This window comes from Aethalodelphis obliquidens, unplaced genomic scaffold (assembly GCF_003676395.1).
Source record: "Aethalodelphis obliquidens isolate GAN/ISIS:26980383/991018 unplaced genomic scaffold, ASM367639v1 scaffold24, whole genome shotgun sequence".
Lineage (NCBI taxonomy): Eukaryota > Metazoa > Chordata > Mammalia > Artiodactyla > Delphinidae > Aethalodelphis > Aethalodelphis obliquidens.
In genome coordinates, this window is record NW_020837968.1 from 23,047,578 (window position 1) to 23,060,988 (window position 13,411).

Sequence of the window (13,411 nt, forward strand, 5' to 3'; positions counted from 1 at the left end):
GTGTTCCTGGCCTAGCGATGCGGTCCGGGTCTGGGCCGCCCGGGCCCGGCGCCTCTGGTCTCTGCGCCACTCTCGATACAGCCCGCTCACCCTCCTCGCCGGCCGGCGGCTAGGGGAGGGGGCCCGCTCGGCCTGGGGTGGCGGCGGGGTTATGTAACGCGGGGAGCGCCTGTGTCAGGGCGTTTGGGTGGGGGAGGGGGCTGTGTGCGCGTGGGTGGGGGAAGGCAGGGATGCGACGGCCCCCCGGGGTCTTGTTCTCCACACCGCCCCCCCCCCCACTTCGCCGCCGGCGCACAGGAAGAGACGGCCCTGGTCGGGTGGGGGTGTGTGGGAGGTGGGGAACGTGCTTGTCTGTGTTTTTAATAGTAGTGGGGTTTTGATCCGCTCCGGAGTTGTGTGCTAAGAATAGAAATGTACGGAAGATGCTGGCTTTGGCGGATCCAGTGATGCTGTCGCTGCTGGCGGCGGCGGCGGCGGCGGCGGCGGCGGCGGCGGCTCTGGCTGCAAGTAAACAAACCAGCCTCTTCCTAGTCCACCTTCTCCTGCGCATCGGTCTGCATCAGCCATGATGCTAGTGGGGCCCTTCTGAGCCCAAAGTTGAAGCGGAGCTGGTTGCTGTGTTCACCCTGACTCCTAGGCGGGGGCACCCCTTGTTTGGGATTTCCCGGGAATCTACAGTTAGGCTAGATTGAATTTCTTTGGGGCCCTGTTTTCAATACCGGTATTTACTGTTTATCTTCTGAAAGCAGAGGAAATGTTTACCCATAAGTCAAGGCTGACATACTCACGTTTCTTCCATCAAATAATGTTATGAAAATAAAACCAACACGTTTCACCAGTGTGGTAATTGGTTGAAAGCCCAGTAGTTTGTAATGGATAACGTTTCCAAGTAGAAATTCAACAGTGAAACCCAGGTATCTATATTAATTACTGGTGTCAATAAAATGTTCACACTTTTTTAGTTCATCATGAAGCTAAAGAATGTGGAATAGTGCCTTTTTTTGTAGTTAATGCGTTGGCAACTGCCTCAAATCATCAATTTAGATATATGTTCCATCTTTGCTAAAGCATGGTCATGTAATATCTTTTAGTGGACTGTAAATCATTAGACAACTACTGGGCTTTGTTTTTGATGGAAAGTCACTAAATTAGGTTATGCATTGTTGGAAAATAGTTGAAAAAGCCAAAGGAGGAAGAATTCCATAAAGATGGTTTAGGAAACTGTGTCTTCAGAACTTGTCATGGCGAAATATGTGTAAATGAATAGGAATATTACAGGAGGTGGTTGTCTAAAACGTGAAAACATCTTTTATTGGAATATCTACTTATTAGTATTACTAGCTTTAAGGTGTATGACAGGATGCACAATTATTTGCAAGATAGAAGTCAGGACTGTAGATTTTTTTTCCTTTGCCGATACATAGTCTTGACTTTGAAAGTTCACCAGTGAGATTGCATCTGAAGACCTGTTTTTTGTTTTTCTCACTAGGGTTTATCCCAATATCTGACTGGTTTGAGCTTTTAATTTTAAAGTGAGGGAAGTGCATGTATCACACGAATGAGGCAACATTGGAAGTTAGGTGAATGTAAAGTTTTAGTTTTATGTTTGTACCGTGTATTTGCAGTATGTATTCTTAGAGTGTTTGAAAAATAATGTCTAAAGTAATTCTGCAAAAAATTTTTGAAACTATTATTTGTATTCATTTTGTCTCCTACTTTTAGCCGTTCTGTAATGATTACTTTAGTGAATTGTTTTCCAACTTAAAATTAATTTTTACTTTGACTCTTAGTTTAAGTTGTGTATGTCAGAATATTGCTTTGGATGTTTTTGTTTATGTAACTTAAATGGCTGTAAAATATTTTAAATAAGATTTCATTCATTCATTCATTCAACAAATATTAGAGTGTGAACTGTGTGGTAGGGACTGATTTGATTAAAAACTTTTACTATTTACATTTCATCCAGAAGATCACCACTATTAGACAGTGAATTTGTTTTCATAATCACTGCAAATCTAAACATGTTTTCGTTAAACATATGGGACACATGTACTTAGCATAGAGTCTTGTGCAAAGTAAGGATTTAAGGTTTTTTAAACTCTAGCTTTCTATTTAAACATGAGACATTCTTACAAAAAATTCAATGGAAATTTTCAACTACTTAGTTTTCTTTAAAAAGGGGAACTGGTTTTACAAATTAATTTTGTGGAAGTTTAGAATTTACTTAAACTTTGCCTATTTTTATGAAAAGATGGCTATACTTTCTTTTGTTGTTATATCTTTTAGTACTATAATTCACCCTTGGGAAGATAAGGCAATTGTTAATGATGTGTTAATTGGATTTTTAGCATGATTTGATAGGATCTAGTCTTTATAGTGAGATTAAGTTTCAAGCACTAAAAAATATTTAACATAAAAATATATGACTAACATAAGATGCAAGACAGAAAAAGAAATCATTTCATTTTGACCAAATCAGTCGTGTAATTTGACTTGCATTTTTATTTTTAAGTTAATATAAATCAATGCACATGATTAATTTTTGTAGATTTGTGTTAGAGTATTTAAATTATTTAAAATTTCTCTTTTACTCCAGGTTTCAGAGTGCGCATCAGAATTCTAAATGTTCCTTTCGTACACCATGTACTTTTCTGTAGTTGCCTGAATCATCTGATGTTAACTTACATGTTTTATCATGGTCTTTTATGTATGATAGAGCTACATTCAATTTAGAGTTAATGCTAGCCAGTGCCTGATGAGTGCTTGCATGTGCCAGGTACTGTTATATGTGCTTAACGTGTATAAATGCATTTAATCTTCACAATAGCCTGTTACACTTTTGAAAGTGATTTTCACAGGAGAAAATACTTTTTCTGGCATTGTAAAATTTTGTTTCATTTTAACTTTAGTAATTTTGAAACACTTTTTCTTTCAGTGTTTGTCCTAACCTGTTTGTACCTATTATTAGAATTCACAATGACAATGCTAAATTTCAATAAACTTGTATAGTATAATTTCCACAGAAATCAAGATAATATAGTAAAACATATTGACTGATCCGTAACTTTTCTAAAATTTCATTTCTTTCAAATGCTGAATTAAATGCCACAGATGTTTACATGTTTTATTGTAGCACCATAGTCTTTGAACATGTTAGATGTAAACATTTCCTTTGCCAGGAAATCTCCAAATGGTAGTCGATAGGTAAATTGGTGTATGCTTCTTGACCTGCAGATTTGGTTTTTAGTTCTTTTCAGTACTCTGTTTATATTTATTTGTCACCAATTACAGATATTTCACACTTTTAAGTGGGTATATTTTGCTAATATTCAGAGGGAAAAGTAAAAAAAAATTATTGGAAGAAATCATTGGGAGATTTTCAAATGAGAATTTTTCTTCTCTATGTTAATTGAAAAAACCTCTGACTATATTTGGGAGTCTAGGGGATGAGAGGGGGAGGAAGATGGTATTTTTGCCAGTAGTGGAATTTAGTCCAAATTTTGTCTGAGTGGAATTGATGTTTGAATGTTTTATCTTCTCAACTATATATTAACCTTTTGAGGACAGGAACTGTGTATAATCAGGATACTATCACCTAAGATGCCATCTATAAGTGAAATAGATACTCAGTAGCTTTAAACTTGAAGAACCATAAATAAGAGCTATTTAGAGTTCATCTAATGCTATACTTTTATTTTTATGGCTAAGGAAACTGAGGCACAGAGAATTAAAGGGCCTTATACAGCATTAGTCTGGGCCGGGCAGAGTTGGGAATAGGGACCCAAGTTTCTTGTCCTGTCCTGTGCTCTTTCTAATGCACCATTGTAATGAACTTTGTTACAGGATTCCATACCTACTGGTTAACTTTCAGTTTAATCAGGAGTAAAATCTGTCAGGCTGATTAATGACATTTGTGTGTGTGTGTATTCTTTTTGTTTTATAATCAGGGAGGTCCCTGAGTCAGATTTTAGAAGGATCTTACAGGTGTATTGGAAAAATATGGCCAACTGTGCAACTAAGATTGTTTTAGTAGCAACCCTTAACCTGTCCGTGTGTTGTTACATAAGTGCTTTCAAATAGAGACAAGCCACATTTTACATGAGAAATGTAGGGGTGAATTTGTCAGGAGCTTGTTCAGTGGTTTAGGTGAGCCAGAAGAATCCAATAAGCATTTTCTTAGTTGTTTCAAATTAGAATATTAAATATATCACCCAGCATGAGTTGTTTTTTTTTACTCGATTAATAATAGATGTGTTGGTTGAAATGGCAGGCAAATGCCCTAAACAGGGGTAGGGAAGAGGGGGGGAAATGCTTTATGGTTTTATATGCATATTTCAAAGTTTATAAAGCTGATTTTTAAGAATTGGCAATTTAGAATAACTGATATTTTGTGTGAAAGTTAGAAATCTTGCCTTTGCTTATTCAGGTATTTTCCCATAGTGTGAAACAGTGAAGATATCTATATGGAAAGAGTTGAAAGAAAATCCACAAAGTGTATTGTAGTATGAAGAGAGGAAAGGTATCCAAAGTATATAGTTTGTATGATTCACTTCCCTATATGATATGTTTTTAGCAGGATAACTCTTAAAAGGACAGACTGGCTTAGAGTTATTTGAAGTGGCGATCAGGTTACCTTGAATTTCCCTTCCACTCCACTATTTTTCCTTTCCCTCAAATCCTTTTAAAAGTTTCATTAGCCTTATGCATTTATTATGGCATACATTAGTCTCACCTATTTTTTAAAATCAGTAAATATCATAGAATTACACCATGGTTACCCTTGACCATCATTGTTTTTCAGAGTAGCAACTTTCTATTGTATTTGGATATCAGTTCTTCATTACTTTAGTTTGGCTAGCGTACCTAAAGTATATAAAAAATGTGGGTGCAGAGCAAGTATATTCTACATAGTATTAATTATAGCCAAATGTATAGTAGTTTATAGAAGGTTGTATTATAGATTTGTATCATGGCTTTTAACTTAGAAATTAACATACAGGAAATTATTAACCTATGAATTTTGCTCTTTATAAAATAGAATTGCTTGGGGTGCTTTTTAACTTTATGTCAACTTAACTTTTAGTCTTCTATTATAATTTCGTTTGTGATGCAGTAGTTATATTTAATTTTTAATTTGTTTGAAAACATGCTTTACTGGACTTCTGAAGTATAATTTTTTACAGAAAAAAATGTTCAGAACTATTCACAAATGTTGTACATGTTTTTCAAAGCTCATATTGTGTTATTTTGTAGCAAGCATAACAAACTGATAGAAGAAGTAGTTACTTGTCACTAACTTGTTATGGTAACTGTGAGGAAATGTCATCGTTATTGATTGGTTACTGTCTTCTTAGGTTCAAAATTGTAGATGTTATAGCTACTGCACAAATTTGTTTCAGAGTTAAATGAGAAAATATATGTGAAAGCACTTTGATAACAAATTATTATAGATTTGGAAAAGAGTTTTGAAATACTTAGTTTTGCTTGCCCCCTGTATACTCAATTATAGTTCTTGTCACAGAGTAGATAATCAATACATCTTTGTTGACTGAATGAACGTATATGTGTATATATATATACATATATATATATATATATATAATGTTGCGCGAATGATATTTTAAACAGATGTTTGAAGAACTTTATTGCTTAAAATTGAATGGTTGGCTGCTGTAAGTAAACAGATATCTTTTAAAAATTCTTAAAAGTATCATGAAGAAAATATCCTATTCTTTCCCTTTTTCCTCCCATAATGGATAATTTTGGGCAGTGTTGATGCCTGATTTGTTTGGGAATTGAAACTTGACCATCTCAACAAAAAGTCGAGAAAAAAGGATAATTTTAATGTGTGTTAGGCATTAAAATTAATAGGAAACATACTTTAATGAATAGGGAAGAATATTTATTTCAACTTTAATTATTTTTTTGTAGGTGCTTCCATAATGTTTAAGTTTAGGTTTGTTTTTACCATGGCTTCATACCATTCTCTGTCGACTTACAGTATTAATTTGCTTCGTCTTTATTAGGTATCTAAAGCTGCATCTTTGTTCTTTCACTCATCCATTCATTCATTTATTCCATATTTGTTGAGCATCTCTTATGTGCCAGGCAGCATTAAATTGCTTTACTAAATAATAATGCTATTGAATAAGGTAAAAGATGTGAAAATGTTTTGTAAATTGTAAAATGACATTCAAATGTAATTATTATCATTATCAAATTCTCAATTTTGTATGAAAATACTTTTAGTGTAACTGCTTTGTGTGAATTATAAATTGAATCTACTAAGAATTTTGTATGAAATTTTTTATAAGAATGGGAAAAATTAGATTACCCAGCAATGAATGTTTAACGCAATAGGTTTAAAAGAAAAATATACCAAATTTTCTTTCTTACAGCTCATTGGATAGAACACATTTCTAAAGAAGTTAGGACTGTAGGACTCTACCTTAGGAAGCAGATTACATGCCTGAAGTACAGCTCATCATTTGGCAGATTAGTGTTTTTAGTAACATGGAAGACTGAGTGGGAGAGTGTATTTGACTTGGTGCAAGAGTGTTGCCACTGTAGGAAAAGTAGATCAAAGAATATAGTTTACTGCTTGAGAGTCGATAGCATTGGTTCTGTACTAAAGACAGCATTTATTTCTAGCTTATTGATCATAATCCTAGAGTAGTATACCTTTGAACGTCTTTTAAATTGTGTTCAAATAATGTATCATTTTAGCCAGAGGTGACCCGAGCAATTTTAAAGCTGAAAATTATGAATATGGGTGGAATTTGGTAACATTTTAAGATGCAAAATGGATAAAGCCATCTCTGTAGTACCTGGTTCACTGGCCCTATTGAAGATGATAAATTTTGTCCTGTTGATTTAATATACATTTAAAAAGTTTAAATGTTTAGGCACTGATAAACATCTTTATCTAAAAAACTAGTTTTTGGAAACTGTTTCTTTATAAAATAGAATTCATTGATTTTGGGTTGATCTGAATATTTCAATATATTGTTTTGTCCTGAAGAGGCAGTGCTAGTGGAAAGTGTGTACCTGTTTTTGTGGTCTTGATTCTCTTATAAAGTAGCTGTATGACATTGGGCAAGTCACTTATCTGTCTTGATTTCTGTTTCCTCAACTGTAAAATGAGGGTCCCTTCTGGCTTTAAGATTCTTTCAGTGAAATGTCCACTTAAAAAAAAAATAGAACCAATTTTGGAAATACTTTTGTTTTTCTAGTGTTTTATATAAGGGTATTATAATACAAATTATTTTAATAGGAAAATATTCTGTATATGTTTATTGGATGTGTATTATTTTTTGTTTATTACTAAGTGTTGGTCGCTGATCTCTTACCTTTCCAATCCCAAGGATATTAAGATACGAATTTTCATTTACCCAGAGTATACAATTTTATAGTCAGAAACCAAGAATGGCTTAATAGATGTGAGGCCTCTTGCTGTAAGTACTACCAAAGAGAAGGTCTAAGTGCAGTTCTTTTAAAGACATCATTTTGCACTAGTGTCCCTAATATTTAACTCCCTTTATACAGTTGACTCTTGACCAGTACTGGGGTGGGTTGCTTCCCTCATCCCAACCCCAGTGTCAGAAATCTGCCTACTGCTATCTCTGTCTCAAAAACAAAGGAATTGGTAAATGACTTATCCAAGGGCAGGAAGCTGAAACAGTGTGGATAAAATAAGGATTCAAACTTTAGTTCTTTTGATTCTACATATTGTGGTCTCTAATTGAACACAAACTTTTCCCCACACTTAGTTTAAAGATCTGTAAAATGAAAATGCAGGTACTGTATTTATTGAAAAAAAATCCATGTATAAATGGACCTGCACAGTTCAAACCCATGTTGTTCAAGGGTTAATTGTAATTATTTATGTTGTTTAAAGAGTTAACCCTTTCAGTTATCTAGCTTCATATTAAGTAGCCAGTTGACCATGTTGAGTTCTTCAGGAAGTTACATAAATCAAATTAAAATGATGTTTTGATTCTTTACTGGAAGCTTTTTTGTTTTTGTTTTTTGCCTGTTTTTAATGGTGAAATGGGTCTTGTCTTGAATTATGTGGCCATTTCCTATGGCTGTTTTTCACAGTGTGTTCCGCTGGATTTCAATACATGTTACTAAAGGAAAAAAAAAAGCCCTGTGTGTTCAAGTAAGTTTAGGATTTGCTGAGATAAATAAGGTTATACATTATATATTTTGTACCTTTAATATGGTAATAGTGTTGTTTCAAGAGAAAGACATGGTTTATAGAATTTCGCAAACTTACTTGACCAAATAATTTTTTTTTCTTTTTTTAACCCTCTTTTTCTTCTTATTTTTCTGGAATTTCTCTTCGTATTCTGTCAAACATATTTTGGGAGAATACACCGAGATTCTAATATTCCTTTTGACTCTGAATGATTTTGAGGACAGTCTTGCTCCAGCCTGTAGTTGCTGCCCTCAGCCCCATGGCACATGAGTGGGCTGGTCTTCTATTCAGCCACATAAACTTTGTCAGTCTTTTCTTAAGAGAATGGTAGTCTTAATTCCTGACTGCTAAATTATTAGGCTCTGTACTTAATTTGCATTGGAAAAAGAACTGTAATTCATTTCAATACTAGCTAGGAAGTCTAACCTTGAACTTATTCCTATGCACTATTTATTAAAACCATATTTGAGAAAATAGTATAGTTATATAGTCCATACATCCATTTTTCTGGTTATCTGAAATTTATGCCTGGGTTCCTGGGTCACGTTTTTTGATTCCTTTCTGTGGAAATGCTTTAATTCAATTTTATCTTGGCACTTTCCTTTTTAGCTTGAGAGGGACAATAAGAAATAGCCAGTAAAGCTCATATGTATTGCTGTATATATGTGAGGATATTTTTGAGGGCTTTTGTTTATTACACTACAAGGTATCTTATGAAGACCTATGGGTTAAATTTCAGATTTTTGTCCTAGAACAATTGTTTCCTTCTGAACAACTTCTTTTTTTCTTTTTTAAAATATTTATGGATACTGTAAATATTGAAACTGATTGTATTTCCTTATTTGTATTGCTTCCTGAAAGCTTCAAGTTAAATTTGTGGTCCACCTTTCACAAATATGTAGATTTTTACTCTGGCTTCTTTTTATCTTAAGTCAATAAGAATGCAGGCTCTGGAATCAGGTAGATTGGGTTCAGATCTTGGTGCCATCATTCATTAGCTGTGTTGAAATCAGGCAAGCCACTTAATCTCTGAGCCTCAGTTTTCCCATCTATGAAATGGAGTTAATTGTATAATAGATGTAAGCACCTGTAATAGTTCTTGACATGTCCTGAATACTCCATACTTTTTCCCACTTTCATATTCCCTTTGTTTCACTCCATCTACTTTAAAAAATAATTGATTTTATATGATTTATAATATTTATTGTAATCTACCTAAAATATTTCTTGGAACAAGGCAGAGTAAGCATAGATAAATGTTGGTTACTTAGCACATTGTTTTTTACATAAAATCCAGCAATTAAAAACATTCACAATTGCTTTGCCATACTATTTCTAAATTTACTGAGATTTTGAAACTAGACATACATGGAGATTTACTTTTAGTCCACCTCACTTTCATTCTCTTCCCTTTTCACCTCAAACACACATTACCAAGGAAATTTTCTGTATTATTTGTGTAGGTGTGACAGTGGTTTTCTTAACACATTTTTTTGTTGCAACCTTGTAGGTTAAAAGTTTCACTGTCCTTTGAAGTTCTGTCACAAGACCAGGGAAGTGCATTCATTATAAAACTACTTAATAAATAAGTTCCCCAGTTTGAAGAGCTAGACTTTTATGTGAGGTCAGGCCAGTTGAAGACATTTACAAAGAATTAGTTGTTTGTTATTGCTGTGTGAGTTGCAAGAATGGAAAAAAAAGAAATTCTTTCTTCAATACTTCCTTCCAGGCTGAGTCATCACTAGAGAGTGGGAAGGGCAGCAGCAGCAGAGAATCCAAACCCCAAAGCTGGTATCACAAAGTACCTTTTCTCCAAGTTGGGGGCTCAGAGGGGCGCCATCATGAGCGATGTTACCATTGTGAAAGAAGGTTGGGTTCAGAAGAGGGGTAAGTGTTCAACAAAACTGAAAATAATATGGTTGGTAAGTGTGCTAACACTAAGTGGTGTCCTGGAAGTTGATATTTTTTTCTGATGCTGTTAACAAAGTAAACTGTGACATACTGTGTCCACTAAGATAGAAATGATATTTAACATATGTGTTAGGAATTCTTTGTAATTCTTGATTTTGATCATTTATAATCAAGAAGGTTTGGCTTTCTGGTATGTTGTGTGCATGGATGTTACAGAAAGTTCATGGTGTATTTTTCTGTATTGTCCACAGATTCTACAATCCAGAGAGGTGTCTTTAGAATGATTTAATATCTAGAAAAGTATCTAACTTGTATGCATTTAAAGACATGTAAATATATAAATAAAAGTATTCAATTATATTGAGCCAGTTTGGGCGGTGGCAGGGAAAGGGCTTAAAGTAGTAAAAAGGAAGGATTCACTCACAAACTCATGGATTCAGTAATCCCATAGTTAGATAAGTAAAGTCCTGAAGTAAAAGACCGTATGAGGAAAGGGATTGTGTGTGTGTGTGTGTGTGTGTGTGTGTGTATGTATGTTTAATTTCATATTTTAATTTTTCATGATCTACTTTTATTATTCCTTGTTAATAAGAAATAATTATTATTTCTTAAAGTTATTTAAATACTTTAGATAAATAATTCAAATGCATTATTATTTTTTAATACTAAAGGAACTCTTCAATGTAAAGCTTAGTTTATGCTCCATGAGATCACCTGCTTATGTAGTCAGTGTGTTTATTAGAAATCTAGACTAGAGTTTAGATTAGTTGCCAGGCAACTACTGTTTATCCACATGGCCAAATTCAGTAGGATGAAGATGGCTACATTCTCAGAGCTTTTAAGTTCTCATATATCTATTTTCTGGTTAAAAGTTACCTCTTAATAATTTAGTGATTTTTAATATTCTTTGAAGTTCCGTAGTTAATACTTAGGCTAAAAAGCTGTTGTCAATAGTTAAATATGATTATGTGTTAATGAGTTTTTAAAAATCGGCCTTATTGGGCTTCCCTGGTGGCGCAGTGGTTGAGAGTCCGCCTGCCGATGCAGGGGACACAGGTTCGTGCCCCGGTCAGGAAAGATCCCACATGCTGCGGAGTGGCTGGGCCTGTGAGCCATGGCCGCTGAGCCTGCGCGTCCGGAGCCTGTGTTCCGCAACGGGAGAGGCCACAGCAGTGAGAGGCCCGTGTACCGCAAAAAAAAAAAAAAAAAATTGGCCTTATTGAGTTGTAATTTACGTACAATAAAATTCACCAATTTTAATCCACCAATTTTTACTTTGATGAATTTTGCTAAATTTATACACTAGTGTAACAAACCCTAAAATCATGATATAGAATATTTCTATCATCCCAGCAAGTTCCCTCATTCCCCTGCACAGTCAGTCCTCTTCCCTGAACTCTGGCAACCACTGATTTGCTGTTACTATAATTCTGCTTTTCTAGAATTTCATATAAGTAGGATCATACAATATGTAGTCCTTTGTGTCTGGTTACTTTCACATGGCATAATACTTTAAAGATCCATCTATGTTGTTGTATATATCATTAGTTTGTTCCTTTTTCTTGTTGAGTGGTATTCCACTATCTGGACATACCACAATTTACCTGTTTACCAGTTGGTGGACACTTGGGTTGTTTCTAGTTTTTGGCTGTTATGAATAAAGCTGCTGTGATCATTTGAGTGCACGTCTTTGTGTGATATGTTTTCATTTTTCTTGGGTATTAACCTAAGAATGAGATTACTGAGTCATATGGTAAGTGTATGTTTAACTCTATAAAAACTGCTAAACTGTTTTCCAAAGTGGCTATTCGTACTGTTGTTTAATTTTTCTCATGTTATTCTCATATTATACATTTGGAAAGCATTTTCACATTTCAGTGCTGTATAGAAGTTATTTAAAAAATTTTTTAACTTGTCCATTACATTTATATTATTTTTCCTATTTTGTTGGGGGGGGGCTGGCAAATAACTTAAACCTTTTGGAGTTTTACTTTATTTATTTATTTATTTTTTTGCGGTACGCGGGCCTCTCATTGTTGTGGCCTCTCCCGTTGCTGAGTACAGGCTCAGGACGCGCAGGCTCAGCAGCCATGGCTCACGGGCCCAGCTGCTCCGCGGCATGTGGGATCTCCCGGACTGGGGCATGAACCCGTGTCCCCTGCATCGGCAGGTGGACTCTTAACCACTGCACCACCAGGGAAGCCCGAGTTTTACTTTATTAATCTCAAAAATTTGCTCTCACAAGACTGTTGTGAGGATTAAATGAGATAGTGGGTGTGGATGTGTTTTGGCAGTTCTAACACAAATGTAAGCTATTACTATCACCACATTTTTTCAAAGGTTTTGGGTGGTTCTTGAGTCTTATTTAATTAATTGTGCCTTGTTTGAAATACCAAAATAGAAGTTTGGTGTATAGTGCATGGAATATAGAAAAATGAAAAAGAATTTCTCAGTGTTTTTCCTGAATTGTTTAGTGAATGGGGATTGTAATGAGTGTGTGTGTGTGTGTGTGTGTGTGTGTGTGTGTGTGTGTGTGTGTGTATTTTGGGATGTAATAGTCATATAAGTATAAGAATTTGAATAGTACACAAGGTATAGAATGAAAAGTAACTCTACCTCTTCTAACTAGTTTCTTTCCTCAGAGAGACCTTTTCTATTTTTAATTCTTCTGCTGATTATTATCCCAGGTTTTTTTTTTTTTTTTTTTTTTTTTTTTTTTTTTTTTGCCGGACGCGGGCCTCTCACTGTTGTGGCCTCTCCCGTTGCGGAGCACAGGCTCCAGACGCGCAGGCTCAGCGGCCATGGCTCACGGGCCCAGCTGCTCCGCAGCATGTAGGATCTTTCCGGACCGGGGCACGAACCCGTGTCCTCTGCATCGGCAGGCGGACTCTCAACTGCTGTGCCACCAGGGAAGCTCTATCCCAGTTTTATATATAATATGCTAAACATTATTTTTGATGAATCTTAAGTAATCTAGTATATCTTCATTGTGAAAAAATGAAGAATTTAAACTTTTAATGCCTATTCTTGCCCTTCTTCCTTTTATTGATATTTGTTTATTTTTTGGTGTTTGTGATTAAACTTCTAGCACTTGCACCGTTAATTCTAGAAAGTAGAATTGCCACTTTATAAGTTGAGGAAAATTAGTACCCCTCACAATCTTTCCCTTGAATTCCACATTCCCTTCCCATTTTATGTCAACTGTAACATTGATTTTATATTTTTAAGGTTTATAATAGTTATATTTGCTGATTCTAAAAAGCATTAATCCATATTATGATTATGTACATAATACTGCTA

At 35.0% G+C, this 13,411-nt stretch overlaps 1 protein-coding gene across 3 annotated transcripts in view; it reads left to right on the plus strand.

The window, feature by feature from the left end:
- Window positions 1–13,411, plus strand: part of AKT3 (AKT serine/threonine kinase 3) — a 397,863-nt gene that overhangs the window by 520 nt on the left and 383,932 nt on the right. For all 3 annotated transcript variants that reach the window (XM_027122450.1, XM_027122451.1, XM_027122452.1), the window contains exon 2: window positions 9,930–10,087. In XM_027122450.1, coding sequence (XP_026978251.1) covers window positions 10,042–10,087 — 46 coding nt within the window. In that variant the 5' untranslated portion in view covers window positions 9,930–10,041. The remainder of the gene's footprint in view (window positions 1–9,929; window positions 10,088–13,411) is intronic.